Genomic DNA, 21,478 nt, shown 5'->3' with positions numbered 1-21,478 from the left:
TTGTTGTCCTGGCACGACACTGTCAGGTCTCTGACCTCCTCCATATAGGCTCTCATTTGTCGTTGGTTATCCGGCCTAGCACTGTTGTGTCATCAGCAAACATAATGATAGTGTTGGAGTCTTGCGCGGCCATGCAGTGGTGGGTGAACAGGGAGTACAGGAGGGGACTAAGCACACACCCCTGAGGTGCCCCTGTGTTGAGGGTCATCGCATCTCCCTGACCAAGGGCCTTCTCCCCCGATTGCTCAGTTTGGCCGGGCGGCCAGCTCTAGGAAGAGTCTTGGTGGTTCCAAACTTTTTACATTTAAGAATGATGGAGGCCATTGTGTTCTTGGGGACCGTCAATGCTGCAGATTTTTTTTGGTACCCTTCCCCAGATCTGTGCCTCGACACAATCCTGTCTTGGAGCTCTACGGACAATTCCTTCGACCTCATGGCTTTGTTTTTGCTCTGACATGAACTGTCAACTGTGGGACCTTATATAGACAGGTGTCTGCCTTTCCAAATCATGTCCAATCAATTGAATTTACTACAGGTGGACTCCAATAAAGTTGTAGAAACATCTCAAGGATGATCAGTGGAAACAGGATGCACCTGAGCTCAATTTTGAGTCTCATAGTAAAGGATCTGTATACTTATGTACATACGTAATAAGTAAAACATTTGCTAAAGAAATTCTAAAAAACGATTTTTGCTTTGTCATTATGGGGTATTGTGATGTCATTATGGGGTATTGTGATGTCATTATGGGGTATTGTGTGTAGATGGATGAGGATTTTTTAATTACAAAAAGGCGGTACCGAATGCACTGTATACCCAACACATTCACTCATTTTACCACATCCACTTTTTACCTGGCATAGTTCACCACTATAGTACCTTTGATCTTCATGCCTAATATAAAGATCTTTGGTTGTGTCCAAATGCGCTATATGATTCAAAATAAAATGTTGGATCCAACAACCCAACCCTGCAGCGCCAGGCCAAATGGATCCTGTTGTGTCTTGGACCATCTAAAAAGCATCACAGTGAACAGAATGATGTGAAGTCATCATCCAATTTGAAACATATGGCTGTGAATGATAATTTCCTTTGTATGATTTTTATTGAACGTTGAATGGTTATGATTATCACCGTTGTGAGGAAAAAGTCAAAGATTGTAATATGAATCAATGATTTGAAGGGTTATGAAAATACCATATGTGCCTTATTGTCTCCACCTGGAAACATTCCAACCCAAGAATTCCTGGAGGGGCTAAAATGAATTCTATATTTGATGATGACATGTGCGCGTGTTGTTTCTGTTATTAGAACTGCAGCACTGTGTGTGAATGTGTGTGTGTATGTGTGTGTGTGATCATGGCTGCTTGCATTGCCAAACAGCTCATTCATATGCCACTTTTAGGGCAGCCATAAGAACATTGTTAGCGTCAGTGTGACAAGCATTATGTTGCTCCTCTGTCTTGCTGTCAATTCAATCCCCACATAATTATACCCCCAGGTTCACGGCATGGAACTGTGTGCGTGTGCTGATGAAGGAGACACACAGAGAGGAGACAACCAGTGAGGGACAGATCAATCTCTAGAAACAAAGGAAGAGTGTTTTATTATGTTCATGTGTGAAGCAGCCAGTGGTGCTGTCAGCGGAGAGCTGCATTAAAAAGTCCTCAGACCAGTAAATTGTATGATTTCATAGGGGAGGGTACAGTTTGAGGCCATAGCAAAGAACAAAGGCATTTCAGAGGAGTGTGTGTGTGTGTGTGTGTGTGTGTGTGTGTGTGTGTGTGTGTGTGTGTGTGTGTGTGTGTGTGTGTGTGTGTGTGCGCCTGTGTGTTTGTGTCCATTCCACTCTATTCCAGAATGTAACCCTCCCCCATACCGTAACCTGCTAGATACACTAGTTGACTTCTGATAAATTCAATGGTTTGGGACTGTCTTAAATGCACTAAAGAGGAACATGCACATATCCAGAGTAAGTCAAAATGATGTTTTTCAATTGTGACTGGTGAGCAGCACAAGCCGTACAAGTTTCCTTTCTCAAAGTATCTAACCCCTTGTATCGTAATTACATCATTAGTAAAGTAGTAATACTTACTGATAACAAAACATGTCAGTAATCATAAACTCTGGCATGATAATAATATTAATAGTTTCAACATCAACAACAACCATATTGTCAGTTGCACAGAGTATTTAACATAAGCATTGACAGACCATTTCCCTTTAGAGAGCGTATGCAACTCCACAAAATGGCTTCCCATCAACAGAATGTCCCTCCGGATACTCCACTCTGCAGCCTCTCTGCTGCCAGTCATTTTGTAAGAGTCTATCCTCTGAGAGTCATGTTTTACACAGATAGATGAAAGGCAGGGTTTGAGTGTGCTAAATATTTATGGTCTGGCTAGGAGCCAGGGCTCCGGTGCAGTTAAAAACAGTTAATACACATACAGCATATATTGTAGGATACATGGCCTGTTCTGTCTCATGCTGCTTTTAAAGGCCCAGTGCAGTCAAAATTGAGTTTTTCCTGTGTTTCATATCATATTGTACAACAGCTGTTGAAACTAACACTGTAGAAGTGTGAAAAAGTGTTATCAGTGTTATTTCCTGATAGTTACTAGTTGAAAATACAATCTACACGGAACCTTATCAGCAGGTTTGAATGGATAGGAGTTTGGGCTTTCCATGGTGACATCCCCATTGGTTAATAGACCAACAACATAGAAAGTTCAAAACCTCTCTGCCAATAACAGTTTCCCCCTCCACACTCAGACCACCCTCAGACAGTCCTAGCAAAATTCTAGCTTGAGAAATAGTTTTTTGCTAAAAAGCTATTTTTGACCATTTTAATGTTAATCTGTTACAGTAAGGTACTTAATTGTTAACCTAAAAATGATTTGAGATTAATATAAAAATGGCTGATTTGGGCCTTTAATGTTTGTTGTTGTGTTGTTGGGCACTGGTGGGTTTTTATGACATTGGCACCATATGTTTATTGATGCCTGTAATGATGGATGACTGGTGAGAGAGTGTGTGTAGTAAGAGAGGGGATGTGTGTGTGGATGTGAGTGTGTGCATTTGTGTTGTTTTTGCCTGTAATGAGTGGTGAGAGGTTGGCTGAAACCCAAAAAGCAGTTAGTTGTTTAGGGTCTAAATTTATGGGAGGGAATGGAGGCTTGTATGGGATCCGGGGGAATCACATCACACAGCAGAAATGACTCCTTCAGGGAACCTTGAGGAAGTGATTGTTCTGCTTGTTCTAGACCCACAGAATTGGGGATCAGGGTTCCTAATGGGTGTTAGGTTGGGGACTGAGCCACTGGAAGAGGAACAGGAACTCAGGTCTCAGAGTCTTGCAGTTGGATCCAGACTGATAGGTAGTGAATTTAGGATTTTAAAAAAGCAGTTTGACAAAGAGTCACGAGAATTAAGGTTCTCTGTCAGGCCTAGAAACACAAGTAGAACCATGAAATTGTACATGGGGTTCCTCAATGGTTCTTAACTCCCCCTCCCCTCCCCAATATCCCTGTTCCAATAGTCCAGGGCTCCTCTCCTTGTACATTTATGGTCAGATAGCAGTTGGGGCGCTGAAGTCATTATCGCCAACAGGCATAATGGTTCTATATGCGTCCATGGGTTGGGCCTAGACTCACGGGTTTTAGAGTTCGATAGGGTGCTAAGGGTTCCACTACTTGCAGATGAAGGCCAGCGGGAGAAGTTAGGGCGCTTGAATCATCATACAGGGACAAAAACACTGTCTTGTTCCATAGGTCAGGTCTAGACTCATGGGTTCTACAAAGGTGTGGGTTCTTCAAATTCTTGAGTTCTAGGATTCCACTCCTTACAGCTGCAGACTCACAGGGGTAGAAACTCTCAAAGAGCCAGTTCTAGCGTTTCTAGAGTTCTAAAGTGTTGTAAAATGTTATTTTCTCTGCTCAGCTGCACTCCTCACAGTTGCAGGCAAGGATGTAGCGGTAGGTGGCGGTGATGCGTGTTCCTCCGGCACAGCGGAGCCTCACAGCCTTCAGCTTGGAGGTGTGGGGCCTGCAGCAGAAACAGGTGCTCTTAAAGGGCTGCTTCAACACCGAACTGAAGGAGATAAGAGGGTCGGAGCGGGACGTGTGGCTGCAGTGGCCCTCACACCGAGCCAGCAACACCATCTGGATAGGAGGAGAGGAGAGGGGAGGAGGAGAGGAAAGGGGAAGATGTGAGGGGAGAGGGGAGAAATCATACACTTAAAGGGAGTTTAGAAAACAATAAAGTTATGTTATCCTGTTCAAGGAGCTGATGTCTATATACTATAGTTCGTGTCACAGTCAGGCTTTGTATTCTCTACTGTAATCTACAGCCTGTAGTTTAACTCCCAGTCTGTGGCCTTGCGCCTGCTGTGATAGGAGTCAGGCTGGTCAATCCCACTGTTAGCACTGAAATCTCAGGGTTAGTCACAAGCACATGCACACACACACACACACACACACACACACACACACACACACACACACACACACACACACACACACACACACACACACACACACACACACACACGCACATTAATCACATGAGTAACCTCGACCTGAGACTAGCGTTAGCTCCCTGAGCTCTCAGCAGGCTAACAGCAGTGACACACACACACAGTATCATAGCCCTAATGAGTGATCTTGTTAATTACTAATGATTCCGGGCTCCATCCTTTCTGTGTGTTTGTCTGTCAGAAGAACACCACGCTACAGAACATGGCTGACCCTTTTCTTTGTGTCCTACTGATCCTCATCTAGAGGTGATGGCCTGCCTGTGATGTGACCACTTTCCATTGCACAGATAACACACACACACACACACACACACACACACACACACACACACACACACACACACACACACACACAGACATACACAAACACACATGCACACCCTCTGATGCCTCAACAGTGAATCATCACTCAAACACACTTACCAGTACACATACACACACACACACACACACACATTGCTGTCGTGTCCGCAAGTGGACTCCTGTGTCATGTTCCCTGTCAGCTGCCTCGTGTCGCCACCGATGTCACCCTCTCTTACAATAGCTCATCTGGGGATAGGGGATATGGATATCTTTCTGTCTCTCATTCTCTCTCTCTGTTTCTCTCTCTCCCATTCTCTCTCTCTGTTTCTCTCTCTCTGTTTCTCTCTCTCTGGATATAGCCTGTCTGGGGATAGGGGATATGACACACACACACTTGCCGGCGACGACTGCAAGGGAGTTAGCAGCCACTTTAGGAACGTGTCCTCATTACAATAGCTGAGGACTAGACAGTGAGCTATCAGCTAGGAAGAGTTTCAGGTATTTTCACAGAGAGAGGTTGGAAGGCTTTGTGTGTGTGTGTGGAGGGGGGAGAAGTGGGGAGAATGGGCAGAGGAGGATGGAGATTCAGAAGACCATGGCAAGTTGACAGCTGGGCAGCAGATCAAGGCGCCTTCCCCTTGCAAAAACCTTCCCCCTTCCCAATCAAACTTACAGATACACATGCACCTACTTAGGCACTGTTGCATACAGTGCATTCGGAAAGTATTCAGACCCCTTCCTATTTTCCACATTTTGTTACGTTACAGCCTTATTCTAAAATGGATTCACTTCATTTTTGTCCTCGTCAATCTACACACAATACCCATGTAATGACAAAGCAAAAACAGGTTTTTAGAAATGTTTGCAAATTTATAAAAAATAAAAAACAGAAATACCTTATTTACATAAGTATTCAGACCCTTCGCTATGAGACTCGAAATTGAGGTCAGGTGCATCCTGTTTCCATTGATCACCCTTGAGATGTTTCTACAACTTGATTGGAGTCCAACTGTGGCAAATTCAATTGATTGGACCTGTTTTGGAAAGGCAGACACCTGTCTATATAAGGTCCCACAGTTGACAGTTCATGTCAGAGCAAAAACCAAGTCATGAGGTCGAAGGAATTGTCCGTAGACTTCCGAGACAGGATTGTGTTGCTGCACAGATCTGGGGAAGGGTACCAAAACATTTCTGCAGCAGTGAAGGTCCCCAAGAACACAGTGGCCTCCATCATTCTTAAATGGAAGAAGTTTGGAACCGCAAGACTCTTCCTAAAGCTGGCCGCCCGGCCAAACTGAGCAATCGGGGGAGAAGGGCCTTGGTCAGGGAGGTGACCAAGAACCTGATGGTCACTCTGAGAGAGCTCCAGAGTTCCTCTGTGGAGATGGGAGTCTAGTCAGGATTGAGGGAAAGATGAACGGAGCAAAGTACAGAGAGATCCTTGATGAAAACCTGCTCCAGAGCGCTCAGGACCTCAGACTGGGGTGAAGGTTCACCTTCCAACAGGACAACGACCCTAAGCACACAGCCAAGACAACACAGAAGAGGCTTCGGAACAAGTCTCTGAATGTCCTTGAGTGGCCCAGCCAGAGCCCGGACTTGAACCCGATCGAACATCTCTGAAGAGAACTGAAAATAGCTGTGCAGCGACGCTCCCCATCCAACCTGACAAAACTTGAGAGGATCTGCAGAGAAGAATGGGAGAAACTCCCCAAATATAGGTGTGCCAAGCTTGTAGCGTCATACCCAAGAAGACTCGAGGCTGTAATCGCTGCCAAAGGTGCTTCAACAATGTACTGAGTAAAGGGTCTGAATACCAATATAAATGTGATATTTCCGTTTTTTATTTTGAATACATTTGCAAAAATTTCAAAAAACCTGGTTTTGCTTTGTCATTATGGTGTATTGTGTGTACATTGATTGAAAAAAAAAACATTTTTATCAATTTTAGAATAAGGCTGTAACGTAACATGTGGAAAAAGTCAAGGGGTCTGAATACTTTCCGAATGCACTGTATATGTGGGACAGAGAGGTCCTCCTCCACAAACAGTCCCCTAGGAACCCCTGTGTCACTCTGGGCCCGGCCCTAAGCCCAACAAGGGATCACTTACACTCATTAAAACTCCTTTACAGCAGGAACTGTCACTATCACTCACTCCTCACTACAGATCCTCAGTGTCAAACCATGGACTGCATGTTGTATAGTCCACATGCCTTATACCTCAGAATAGGAGCAGAAAACTCCATCATATGTCACTCAGCGCCTGTTTGCCACACTCTTTTTCTCGCTTCTCTCTGTCTCCCTTACTAATTTTTCTCTTTCCCTCTCCACCCCTCTTCTTTCAATCTTTCTATTATTTGTTTCATTTAGACCTCTCTCTCACCTCTCTCTTTGTCCCTGTCTCCCTCTCTCTCTTTCTGTCTCTCTCCCCCTCTCTCTTTGTCTCTGCCTTCCCCCATCACCCTCTCAATTTCAATTCAATTCAAAGGGATTTACTGGCGTGGGAAACATATGTTTACATTTCCAAAGCAAGTGAAATAGACAATAAACAAAAGTTAAATAACCAATCAGAAAGTAAACATTACACAAAAATGTTTCAAAAGAATTGAGACATTTCAAATGTTATGAGCTTGTCAATGAGCTTGACACCTTGAAAAGCTAATTTCCTGATGATGGCTCGCCACTCTTAGTACTTGGCAACTTCAACCTCCCGACTTCTGCCTTCAATTCATTTCTAACCAACTCTCTCTTTCCCCTCCTTGCCCCTTTTGACCTCACCCTTTCCCGGTCCCCTCCCACCCACAAGGCAGGCAATACTCTTGACCTCATCTTTACTAGAGGCTGTTTGCCTACTAATCTCACTGTAACCCCCCTCTAGGTCTCTGATCACTACTTTGTTTCCTTTTATGTCTCCATTTCCTCCAACCCTAACCACTCAGCCTCTACCCAGATGGTCAGGTGCCATCGCAATCTTTGCTCTCTCTCTCCTACACTACTCTCTCCTCTTCTATCCTATCATCTCTCCCTTCTGCTAAATCCTTCTCCCTCCTGTCTCCTGATTCTGTCTCTTCAACCCTACTCTCCACCCTTTCCACATCCTATGACTTGCACTGTCTCATTTCTTCCCGGCAAGCTCGGCCCTCCCATCCTGATCCGTGGCTGAGTGTCTAAGCAGAAATGGAGGAAAACTAAACTTCCGGAGGACCTATCATCCTTCCACTCCCTCCTCTCTACCTTCTCTTCCTTTGTTTCCGCTGCTAAAGCCAATTTCTATCACTCATACCAGTTACTCTCATAACTGGTATCCCCCAGGGCTCGGTTCTAGGCTCTCTCCTCTTCTCTCTATACACCAAGTCACTTGGCTCCGTCATATCCTCATATGGTCTCTCTTATCATTGCTATGCAGATGACACTCAACTACTTTTCTCATTCCCCCTTCTGACACCCAGATGTCGACACGCATCTCTGAGTGATAGCTCAGCTTGGATGTTGGCCCCAGACCTCACAGTTATAGAGGGCATTAGGTTATTGTCCCATTTTGTGAATTCTTGGTTGGTGAGTGGACCCGAGACCTCACAGTTATAGAGGGCAATGGATTCTATAACTGATTCAAGTATTTCTAGACAGATTGTAATTGGGATGTTGAATGTTATGTTCCTTTTGATGGTGTAGAAAGCCCTTCTTGCCTTGTCTCTCAGATCGTTCACAGCTTTGGGGAAGTTACCTGTGGTGCTGAACATTGCTGCGGGAACTTGCTTCCATTCAGCCACAAGAGCATTAGTGAGGTCGGGCATTGATGTTGTGCGATTAGGCCTGGCAGGCAGTCGGCGTTCTAATTCATCCCAAAGATGTTCGATGGGGTTGTGGTCAAGATCTTCCACACCAATCTCGACAAACCATTTCTGTATGGACCTCGCTTTGTGAACGGGGGCATTGTCATTCTGAAACAGGAAAGGACCTTCCCCAAACTGCTGCCACAAAGTTGGAAGCACAGAATCATCTACAGTGTCATTGTATGCTGTAGCATTAAGATTTCCCTTCACTGGAACTAAGGGGCCCGAACCATGAAAAACAGCCCCAGACCATTATTCCTCCTTCACCAAACTTTACAGTTGGCACTATGCATTCGGGCATCCGCCAAACCCAGATTCGTCCAACGGACTGCCAGATGGTGAAGCATGATTCATCACTCCAGAGAACGCATTTTCACTGCTCCAGAGTCCAATGGTGGTGAGCTTTACACCACTCCAGCTGATGCTTGGCATTGCACATGGTGTTCTTAGGCTTGTGTGTGGCTGCTCGGCCATGGAAACCCATTTCATGAACCCACTTCTACGCTGCTGCTACTCTCTGTTATTATCTATGCATAGTCACTTTAATAACTCTACCTACATGTACATATTACCTCAATTACCTCGACACCGGTGCCCCCGCACATTGGCTCTGTACCGGTTACCCCTGAATATAGCAACGATATTGGTATTTAATGCTTCTCTTTAATTATTTGTTATTCTTATCTCTTACTTTTTTTGGGGTATTTTCTTAACTGCATTGTTGGTTAAGGGCTTGTAAGTTAGCATTTCACTGTAAGGTCTACACCCGTTGTATTCGGCGCATGTGACAAATAAAATTTGATTTGATTAGCTCTTCGTGTTGTTGTTTTCTGTTTTCTGGAAATGTGGGGGTTTGATGGGGAAGCTGAAAGGTCAAATATACTGTTTAGGCTTTCTACTGCCAAGTTTACACCTTCACTATTGCAGTGAAACATTTTGTCCAGGGAGTTGTCTAAAAGGGATTGGATATTTTGTTGCCAAAATGTTTTTTGGTAGGTTTCTACACTACTTTCCTTTCATCTGTAGCATTTCTTAATAGTCTGCAGTTTGTTGGGCTTTGATGCCTCTTGGTTGAGTGTTGCTCTTTTCAAGTAGACTGTGATTTTGCTGTGATCTTATAAAGGTGTCAGTGGGCTGATTATGAACACTCTGAGAGACTGGGTTGAGGTCGGTGATAAAGTAACCTACAGTACCACTGCATTGGGATGAGTTGTAGGAGTCCCATAGGAGTCCCCTCGAAGTCTACCATTGACTATGTACAGACCCAGCGTGCAACAGAGCTGTAGGAGTTGTGACCAATTTTTTGGGTCTGTTTCGTCGTAGTTGTGTCTAGGGGGGCATATTTGGGAGGGAATGCTGTCACCTCCAGGTAGGTGGTTGTCCCCCTGTCAGGATGTCTGGTTCTTGTCCAGTTCTGGCATGTGCCTGGCGCTGCTGTGGTCTGGATGTAGGTCTGTTACGTCTGTGTGAGGTGCTGGGACTGCGGTTGAGTGCCATGTCTTTCAGGGTCCTGGCAAAAGTAGGGACTGCTGCTTTGTAGAGGTGGACCTGGTCTTAAAGGCTGTTCAGGTCCAGGGTGGAGTGGTGGTCCAGGGTGGAGTGGTGGTCCAGGGTGGAGTGGTGGTCCAGGGTGGAGTGGTGGTCCAGGGTGGAGTGGTGGTCCAGGGTGGAGGGGTGGTCCAGGGTGGAGTGGTGGTCCAGGGTGGAGTGGTGGTCCAGGTAAGCATTTGGTTTTGAGGTATTTTTTCGTGGTAGCAGTGTGGAGATAACCACTTGTGCATTGAGGAAAGTGGAATAAACTTTTTCAATCTCTCCCTTGAGTGCTGTGGCCACACTTTCCTGCTGTGGCCACCCTTTCCTGCTGTAGCCACCCTTTCCTGCTGTAGCCACCCTTTCCTGCTGTAGCCACCCTTTCCTGCTGTGGTCACCCTTTCCTGCAGTGGTCACCTTTTCCTGCTGTGGTCACCCTTTCCTGCAGTGGTCACCCTTTCCTGCTGTGGCCACCCTTTCCTGCTGTGGCCACCCTTTCCTGCAGTGGTCACCCTTTCCTGCTGTGGTCACCCTTTCCTGCTGTGGCCACCCTTTCCTGCTGTGGCCACCCTTTCCTGCTGTGGTCACCCTTTCCTGCAGTGGTCACCCTTTCCTGCAGTGGTCACCCTTTCCTGCTGTGGCCACCCTTTCCTGCTGTGGTCACCCTTTCCTGCAGTGGTCACCCTTTCCTGCTGTGCTCTCAGGTTGTTTGTGCTTGCCTGGTCTGGTCTAGGTGAGTCATGCTTCTGTTTTGTGTGAGGTGTTATATGTGGGCCACACTGCAGACATTTGCTATTCTCTCTTTGGGGGCTCATTTTAATTTTGGCCTAGGTGAGGAACTCACACAGAGAGACTGCACTTATTGAACAGACTGCATTTATCTACCTCTGCCAGGGGTCACTGAGAGAGAGAGAGAGAGAGAGAGAGAGAGAGAGAGAGAGAGAGAGAGAGAGAGAGAGAGAGAGAGAGAGAGAGAGAGAGAGAGAGAGAGAGAGAGAGAGAGAGAGAGAGAGAGAGAGAGAGAGAGAGAGAGAGAGAGAGAGAGAGAGAGAGAGAGAGAGAGAGAGAGAGAGAGAGAGAGAGAGAGAGAGAGAGAAATACATAGACAGTGAAAGAGATAAATACATAGACAGTGAACAATAAATGAGAGAGAGAGAGGGAATGACATACTCGTTAGAGAGAGCAGACAGACTTTTGGCTGTGTTTTCCCTGTCTGTAGTCCCAGGGGTCTGGTTTGGAGGTTTGAAGCAGATTTCTGTTCTGATATTTATCATGTAAAACATCCTGTAAAAGCTCTGGATTGGCGCTGTTATCTTAAACAGCTTGTTAGCAGGAACACTGGGGATGAATGACAGGATTGGCTTACAGTGTGTGTGTGTGCGCCCACATGTGTGTTTTGACTTACAGGGAGATCTGACCTCCTTTATCATTATGTATCTGCTAGTGTATCCTTGTCTGTGTGTGAGAGAGCGTGTATGTGCACATGCTAGTGTGTTTGTGTGCACATTCAGCCGGCTTACCTTGGAGTTACACTTGTAGATGGGGTGTGTGATGGTCTCTACGAAGTGATGCCTCATACAGCGGTCTGGGTCTGTGTCTCCCAGGTGTGTGCTGTGTCCGTTCTCTGCCTTACTGCTGCTGGCATGCACTACCACCAATAGGGGGAAGAAAACCAGCAACAGCACCAGCCCTGAGGAGGGAGAGAGGGGGGCTGGGGGTCGCATACTTGGGCCAGGGAGGGCTGGGGTGGGTGGGACAGGAGTTAGGGGGTAGTGGGGTAAAGTCCAAGAGGCACGGAGGAACTTTAGAGGTGACACAAAGAGGGCGAAAGAGGGACACCCTCTGTCTTTCTCTCTGTCCAATTTTTTTCTTCTTCTGTTTGTCTGTTTGTCTCTCTTCTCACTGGGAGTGACTTTTCTTTCTTGTTTTCTGTCTCTTTCTTGTTCTCTTTACTGACGTGAAAAAGTGAGGCTTTCCCTTGTCCTCTCTCTAATGGAATTGGTGTGGAGCTCCTAGCCCTGGCCCAATGTGCTGCTGCAGTTTGGTCTGTGGGTCCTCACACCGGTCCTCACACTGGACCTCTCCATATTGCCTGTCTGTGTGTCTGGATCTGAGGATAGAGGGAAATAATAAAGGGAGGGTAGATGGGTCAACTCTATTCTTTAAAGCACCTTACATATTTCACCTCTAATCGAGGACTGATTAAGACCTGGGACACCAGCTGAGTGGAATCCCTGACTGATCAGTGGTATGAATCAATCTATTAACTGAGGAGAGAGAAAATCATGAGAGCTCTGGGCCTTGAGTTTAGACTACGCAGGGGATGCATTGTTTCCAAACATTTGTGATTTGATTTATACAAATGTTACAGTAGCTATTTAAGTTTGGTTGCGGGATATGGTTGGATCTGAATTGATTTCACAGCTATTTGTGTTTTCAAATCCTTTCTAGTCTTTGAAGAAATTCCGCTCCCACAGATCTCGTCTGGTACAAGTCATATTGCTTCGTTGTTGTTGTAATATTGCCCGTTCTAATATGGCATTTCCACTAGGCATTCGACGTTACAGCCTTATTCTAAAATTGATTAAACTGATTTTTGTTCCCTCATCAATATTCACACAATACACCATAATGACAAAGGAAAAACAGGTTTTGAGAAATTGTTGCTAATTTATTTTTAAAAAAAACTGGAAAAAGGGAAGGGGTCTGAATACCTTCCGAATGCACTGTGTGTGTGTGTGTGTGTGTGTGTGTGTGTGTGTGTGTGTGTGTGTGTGTGTGTGTGTGTGTGTGTGTGTGTGTGTGTGTGTGTGTGTGTGTGTGTGTGTGTATATATATATATATGAGAGCCAGTTTCATCATAACGCTTGATGGTTTTTGCGACTGCAAATATATATATATATATATATATACACTGCTCAAAAAAATAAAGGGAACACTTAAACAACACAATGTAACTCCAAGTCAATCACACTTCTGTGAAATCAAACTGTCCACTTAGGAAGCAACACTGATTGACAATAAATTTCACATGCTGTTGTGCAAATGGAATAGACAACAGGTGGAAATGATAGGCAATTAGCAAGACACCCCCAATAAAGGAGTGGTTCTGCAGGTGGGGACCACAGACCACTTCTCAGTTCCTATGCTTCCTGGCTGATGTTTTGGTCACTTTTGAATGCTGGCGGTGCTTTCACTCTAGTGGTAGCATGAGACAGAGTCTACAACCCACACAAGTGGCTCAGGTAGTGCAGCTCATCCAGAATGGCACATCAATGCGAGCTGTGGCAAGAAGGTTTGCTGTGTCTGTCAGCATAGTGTCCAGAGCATGGAGGCGCTACCAGGAGACAGGCCAGTACATCAGGAGACGTGGAGGAGGCCGTAGGAGGGCAACAACCCAGCAGCAGGACCGCTACCTCCACCTTTGTGCAAGGAGGAGCAGGAGAAGCACTGCCAGAGCCCTGCAAAATGACCTCCAGCAGGCCACAAATGTGCATGTGTCTGCTCAAACGGTCAGAAACAGACTCCATGAGGGTGGTATGAGGGCCCGACGTCCACAGGTGGGGGTTGTGCTTACAGCCCAACACCGTGCAGGACGTTTGGCAATTGCCAGAGAACACTGGCGCCCTGTGCTCTTCACAGATGAAAGCAGGTTCACACTGAGCACGTGACAGACGTGACAGAGTCTGGAGACGCCGTGGAGAACGTTCTGCTGCCTGCAATATCCTCCAGCATGACCGGTTTGGCGGTGGGTCAGTCATGGTGTGGGGTGGCATTTCTTTGAGGGGCCGCACAGCCCTCCATGTGCTCGCCAGAGGTAGCCTGACTGCCATTAGGAACCGAGATGAGATCCTCAGACCCCTTGTGAGACCATATGCTGGTGCGGTTGGCCCTGGGTTCCTCCTAATGCAAGACAATGCTAGACCTCATGTGGCTGGAGTGTGTCAGCAGTTCCTGCAAGAGGAAGGCATTGATGCTATGGACTGGCCCGCCCGTTCCACAGACCTGAATCCAATTGAGCACATCTGGGACATCATGTCTCGCTCCATCCACCAACGCCACGTTGCACCACAGACTGTCCAGGAGTTGGCGGATGCTTTAGTCCAGGTCTGGGAGGAGATCCCTCAGGAGACCATCCGCCACCTCATCAGGAGCATGTCCAGGCGTTGTAGGGAGGTCATACAGGCACGTGGAGGCCACACACACTACTGAGCCTCATTTTGACTTGTTTTAAGGACATTACATCAAAGTTGGATCAGCCTGTAGTGTGGTTTTCCACCTTAATTTTGAGTGTGACTCCAAATCCAGACCTCCATGGGTTGATAAATTGGATTTCCATTGATTATTTTTGTGTGATTTTGTTGTCAGCACATTCAACTATGTAAAGAAAAAAGTATTTCATAAGATTATTTCTTTCATTCAGATCTAGGATGTGTTGTTTAAGTGTTCCCTTTATTTTTTTGAGCAGTTATATATATATATATATATATATATATATATATATATATATATATATATATATATATATATAAACACTAGCAGTCAAAAGTTTTAGAACACCTACTCATTCAAGGGTTTTTCTTTATTTTTACTATTTTCTACATTGTAGAATAATAGTGATGACATCAAAACTATGAAATAACACATATGGAATCATGTAGTAACCAAAAAAGTGTTTATGAGGTAGTCCCCTGGAATGCATTTCAATTAACAGGTGTGCCTTCTTAAAAGTTAATTTGTGGAATTTCTTTCCTTCTTAATGCGTTTGAGTCAATCAGTTGTGTTTCTGACAAGGCAGGGTATTATACAGAAGATCGCCCTATTTGGCAAAATACCAAGTCTATATTATGACAAGAACAGCTCGAATAAGCATAGAGAAATGACAGTCCATCATTAATTCAAGATATAAAGGTCAGTCAATACGGAACATTTCAAGAACTTTTAAAGTTTCTTCAAGTGCAGTCGCAAAAACCATCAAGCGCTATGATGAAACTGGCTCTCATGAGGACATGATTCCATATGTGTTATTTCATAGTTTAGATGTCTTCACTATTATTCTACAATGTAGAAAAAAGTACAAAATATAGAAAAACCCTTGAGTAGGTGTGTCTAAACTTTTGACTGGTATGTGTGGCCTTTTAATATGGGATGTTGTTTATGTGATTGCTGCAAAACGATTTGCCTCTTGAGGATGTTAACGTTTTCTGAATCAGAATCGGATGATGATGATGACGATGATGACGACTACGATAATAGCTATGATAACTATGACAATAATGTTAACTATGATAACCCCGACTACGATGATAACTATAACAACGATGACAGTGATTACACCAGTTGCTATGCCAGCCAGGTATGTGCGATATTAAAATGACTGTGATAAACAACTGTGAAGGCTGGCTGTCTGAGAGGTAGAGGTAGGCTGCCAGTGATCCCCTCAGTAAGAACAGATTGTGAAGTCTGCTGTGCTGTATAAACCATGTAGCAGCACATGTTACTGGCCAGCTAAACATCTTAGGGAGTATTTATTTTAACAGGCCAACTGATACTTATAGTCCTAACAGGAGGAATTCTAAAGTTTTTAATGATTCCCTCTAGAAAGAAAAACACTGGGATGGAGGAATGGAGGGATGGAAGGTTTTAATTGAACTGAATGGATTCCTCGATTTTTGTACAAATGAGGAAACCCTAGCAGAGTTGTTTAGAAACAAAGAAGAATGCTAAAGAGGAACTTTTGACGTAATACAGGGTATTGTTTTGCTATAAATTATAATTTCCTCTTTTGGAGCATGCCAAACCCTGCTCTGGAGTTCTGTTACTGAGAGAGTCTCAGGGAAGTGAGCCATGGCCCACACACACACACACACACACACACACACACACACACACACACACACACACACACACACACACACACACACACACACACACACACACACACACACACACACACACACACACACACACACACACACACACACACACACACACACACACCTCACCATGCACCACTCCCATCCCCAACACACACCACCCCTGCCTCTCACCAAGCCTATTAGCAACGCTGCCCCAGCCAATTGAACTGGCCAACACTCTCAACACCAATGCCTTTGTCAGGAGAACCATAAAAAGCTAAGTATCTCGGGGTAAGAAAAGAAAAACATGAATACAGATGAAAATATGTAGCATCTCTGGCGGTGGCTTTGTGGCCGTGAGAGAATTTGTTGGGAGAGCAATTTGTTTTAATGAAAAGTCATTCCTGGTGGAGAGGAAAGGGTCTGGCTAGAGGCTGTTTGTGCATGTATTGGGTTAATCCTCTGTGTAATAAAATAACTGAGTTCTCGGTGTGTGTGTGTGTGTGTGTGTGTGTGTGTGTGTGTGTGTGTGTGTGTGTGTGTGTGTGTGTGTGTGTGTGTGTGTGTGTGTGTGTGTGTGTGTGTGTGTGTGTGTGTGTGTGTGTATTGGTAGTGTGGGAATAACATTGGAGTGGGCTGCCAGGTCAACCCATGCATCACACACCCACGTGCTCCTGGCTATAGGACCCCCTCTGTCACTCTCACACACACACACACACACACACACACACACACACACACACACACACACACACACACACACACACACACACACACACACACACACACAGAGTCAGTGAAGCTGACACAGGATCTGGCAACAACACAAATGCCTCTGTGACGGGTCCTCTGTCGTCAACATCATATCCTCACTGACATATTGGCACACACACGATAAAACACACTCGGACGGACGGACGGACAGACACCTGGACGGAGAGACAGACAGACGGATGGACGGACAGACAGGCAGTGAGGACAGACAGACACAGACATTCCCGTGTCAGGAAGCGTCTCCACCCTGTACCTTGGTTCACCTGCCCCACGCTTCCTGCTGATCTGTTCAGCAGCTCCTGGCCCACCACCGCTAAAGGCTAATAGACAAAACATGACCTGATACTATATACACAACCACACGGCAACACACACACACACACAGACACCACACACACACACACACCTTGTTTATGCTGGACTGCCATCCTCATTTTGTCCCCATTTAGTTCACTTTGGGTCAACCCTTAGTACTTTTGTGTCTGTATGTCTCTCCCTTTCTCGCTCTCTATTTCTCTTTCCACTGCTTTCCTACTTTGCTGTTCCCTGTACCCCTTTGACAGATATGCAGCTAAACATTTTGTCACTGCATCCCTCATATAGCATTGGGTGTCATTACTTGTTAGCTGCCAATACTCCACTCCGTAGACAAAACTCATTCACCAGCAATAAACAGGCAACCACACGCACCATAATTGACATTGACAAGCCTCTTAGATCCCACTTAGTCTATCTGTGATTGCCAGTCTTATGAGCTTAGTGATCTAGTGACATCAACACATTGTCTCGCAGGGCAGCTAGCGCAGCTAAGACTGGGGGCTTCCAGAACAATATCAGGAGAATGAAGGGCAGGTGTGTGTGTCTATGTGTGTGTGCACATGCACTTGCAGGGGGAACCCTAAATTCCTGAGAATAATGGTTGGGATGAGGGACAAGTGTGTCTGAGTATGTGTGTCTGTGTGTGTGTGTGTGTGTGTGTGTCTGACTCCCCTTAATTGGGGGAGTTGTTTGAGGGCAGAGGGCCCGAGAGGGGTAAAGGGCAGACTGTGGTCCTCTCCCCCAGCTCCCCCACACCTGCCCAGGACTCAGATTTATATAACACTGGGTCTACACAAACAACAAGCTGGAGCCTCCTCTCTTCTCTTCACTGCTATTGGTACTGCGTAATGCCCAACAAGGTATCACAGTGTGACTTCAATATTCAACGTTTGTCCAGGGGGGGAGGACCACAGGGATAAACATCAGATTTATACGGTGAAGTATAATGGTTAAGGTAAGGGTTAAGGTAAGGGTTAAGGATTAGGATAGGGTACTTAAAAAAGAGACCCTCTGGGCCCCTCTCATCACACCAAACATCTACATTGGCAGTCGAATCCCGTACGATACAATCGACTCATTATTTTTGAATTAACCTGAATTTTATTAAAGTAAACAACTCGGTTTTATTTCTATCACAGAAAGTTGCTAAGCTGTGCCAGGCTTGATCCGTTGCCTTGCCTGCTGTCATTATTGTTATTATTATGCTGTAACTTTCCGTTTTGAGAAACATTTGATATTGAGAAGCAGTCAGACATGTCTACTGTTATAGCTGTGGGAAAATACTGTACACCAAATACAGCTCTTAGTCTGTCTGTCTGTCTGTCTGTCTGTCTGTCTGTCTGTCTGTCTGTCTGTCTGTCTGTCTGTCTGTCTGTCTGTCTGTCTGTCTGTCTGTCTGTCTGTCTGTCTGTCTGTCTGTCTGTCTGTCTGTCTGTCTGTCTGTCTGTCTGTCTGAGACACTCCAGGTCTGTATGATTCAGCAGCGCCAGGGCTTGGCCCAGTCCCCGACTGTCTCTAACCCAGTCACAGTGACCTGTCTAAGGGGTAGAGTGGAAAAGAAGAGGGGGTGGGGAGGAGGGTTTAGGGGTAGATAGCAGACCTAGGTGAAATATGGATGAATAGGAGAGGTTAAGCGAGGGAAGGAGGGGATAATGTAGGTTAGGGGGCTGAGAAGAGGGAGGCACTTAAGATATAAGCCCCAGTAATGAGATACTTTTACTATCAGCCATGTTCCCTCACACAAAACAAGTCCCCTTCAAGTGGGAAGTGGCCAAAATGAGTCCACTTATGGGGGGGGGCTTAGGGGCACAGGCTGGCTCCAAGAAGGAGTTATCCAAAGTCATTCTGATTCTCTTCCTATAACAAGCAATGTGAAGATACAGATTTTGGCAGTCTTATCACTTCAGGGGCTTCACATCCAGTAGCTAGGAATAGGCTGTCCCCGGACTTGCCATCACACAACAGATTTGAGATTAGGCCCATTCTGGGCCGCCTATTAGCTCTCTGAAGAGGGGTCCTAGTCGTCTTGTTGGGCCATTAGTGCTGCGACATTCCTGACATTCAGGAGCCTAGGGGCCAACCCTCCACTGATACGCATGGAGACCCTTCACCTAGCCCACACACACACACACACACACACACACACACACACACACACACACACACACACACACACACACACACACACACACACACACACACACACACACAAGCTCGCAGGCATAATGCAATACCCCCTCACCCTAACCGCAAAAGCCCCTTGACATAATTCTACTAAACACAAACTGTACCCTGTTAGAAGACTGAACTGGATAAAGTAACAAGGGCATGCAGCATTGGGCCGCTTAGGTTTAGTAACCCAGTAATAAGTGCAGACAAGTCCCCATTTTAGGGTTCAGCGATGCAATTCCAACCAGTTTAATTTATCTGTACATATCCATTTAGTGTCAACAGGGCCCAAAACAAGTCCCACATAGCCCAAAGATATACTATTGATATCCACAGAGAATGCAGTCAATCTCAGGGCTTTGGCTAAATGAAACATTAAGACATAAAACCATCCAAAACATCCCTTTGGGGCTTTTGGGGGAAATAAATAACTTATTAAAGCAGAGAGAAGGAAGAGGAGAGATTAGTTTGTTGCATTTTTCCCATGCTATGGTTGGAGCCACACACATACACACACACACACACACACACACACACACACACACACACACACACACACACACACACACACACACACACACACACACACACACACACACACACACACACACAGGCACACACACATACATACTACATACACACACACACACACACACACACACACACACACACACACACACACACACACACACACACACACACACACACACACACACACACACACACACACACACTGAGCTAACTACTGGACCTCCAGGTGACTGCAGACCAGGAGTTTCTGTGCTAAGCCGAGGCAGACAGGGATACTGGATGATTTCACACACCACATTCCCACCTAGTTTAACATCACAATATGTGTTGTTGTTGCTGTCAGTGAGTTGTGGTGAGGTAGAAACATCGCTGCTGCCCACCTCTCTTTTGTGTCTTTAGCTGGAGAGTGGAGTCAAATGCATACATGCACACGCTCGCGCTGGTGTCTGTGTGAACTGCTGGGATGCTGGTACGGCTGGGGAATGATAACTTCTGAGGGATCCTCTCCTCTTTATCTGTGTGTTGGAAGTAGTTGTTGTGGGGACTTGTCTGTCTGTCAGTCTCACTAGGCAACTGCTGCCTGCCAGTCGTACAACTGCAGTGGAGGAGATGGAGGGTTGGGGGAGTATTTGTAGGTAGAAATGTTGTTGTCAGTTATTTTTCTCTCTTCCCTCTTTATATCCTTCTCTCCCTCTCTAAATTCTGCAGCATCTCCAATTCTATTCCTCTCTGTACCTCCTCCCTCCCTCTGTCTCTCTCCCTCACTCTGTCTCTCTATCCTCCTTCTGTCTCTCTCCCTCACTCTCTCTCTCCCTCACCCTGTCTCTCTCCCTCACTCTGTCTCTACTTCTGTCTCTCTCTCTCTCTCCCTCTGTCTGTCTGTCTCCCTCACCCTGTCTCTCCCCCTCACTCTGTCTCTCCCTCTGTCTCTCTCTCTCTCCCTCTGTCTCTCTCCCTCCCTCTGTCTCTCTCCCTCACTCTCTCTCTCCCTCACTCTGTCTCACTCTCTCTCTCTCCCTCCATCTGTCTCTCTCCTTGCATCTGTCTCTCTCCCTCCCTCCGTCTCTCTCCCTCCCTCTCCCTCCCTCCCACTGTACATCATTGTTTTCTGAACACCCTCCTCCATTGTTTCAGCTTTTAATAAACTAAAGGGCAGATTCTTTAGGGAGGGGAGGGGTGTGTACACCACACACACACACACACACACACACACACACACACACACACAGAGAGAGAGAGAGAGAGACCCATGGCATTCCTCTCACACTACACTAACACCCTTCAAAGCTAAGCCCCTCACTAAATATATCCCCCTGGTAGAGATAAGACAAATAGTGTGGATTTGAGGCCAGTGTTCAGCCAATGACAGGCGGACATGAGAGCAAGGCTAAGCTAATGTTAGCTTTACAATTTAGGCTTCTTAGAAACACCACTGGCTAGCAAGAGAGAGACAGAGAGAGAGAGAGAGAGAGAGAGAGCAAGAGAAAGAGAGACAGACCTGCACGTGTGTGTGTGTGCATGCACATGTCACTGTCTATGTGTACAAGTCTCTGTCCATGTCTGTGAGTGTGTGTGTGTGTGTGTGTGTGTGTGTGTGTGTGTGTGTGTGTGTGTGTGTGTGTGTGTG

The 21,478-nt window shown here is 45.8% G+C and overlaps 1 protein-coding gene across 1 annotated transcript in view; it reads right to left on the bottom strand.

Moving 5' to 3' along the window:
• Positions 1 to 1,579: 1,579 nt before the first annotated feature.
• Positions 1,580 to 21,478, bottom strand: part of ndp (norrin cystine knot growth factor NDP) — a 25,683-nt gene continuing 5,784 nt past the window's right edge. The window contains exons 2-3 of the mRNA XM_014164471.2: positions 11,722 to 12,311; positions 1,580 to 4,160 (exon numbers count right to left, since the gene is read on the bottom strand). Coding sequence (XP_014019946.1) covers positions 3,936 to 4,160; positions 11,722 to 11,925 — 429 coding nt within the window. The 5' untranslated portion in view covers positions 11,926 to 12,311 and the 3' untranslated portion in view covers positions 1,580 to 3,935. The remainder of the gene's footprint in view (positions 4,161 to 11,721; positions 12,312 to 21,478) is intronic.

Source organism: Salmo salar, chromosome ssa21 (assembly GCF_905237065.1).
Source record: "Salmo salar chromosome ssa21, Ssal_v3.1, whole genome shotgun sequence".
Classification (NCBI taxonomy): domain Eukaryota; kingdom Metazoa; phylum Chordata; class Actinopteri; order Salmoniformes; family Salmonidae; genus Salmo; species Salmo salar.
Note: the sequence above shows the minus strand (reverse complement) of the source record. Positions and strands in the feature narration are given on the sequence as shown.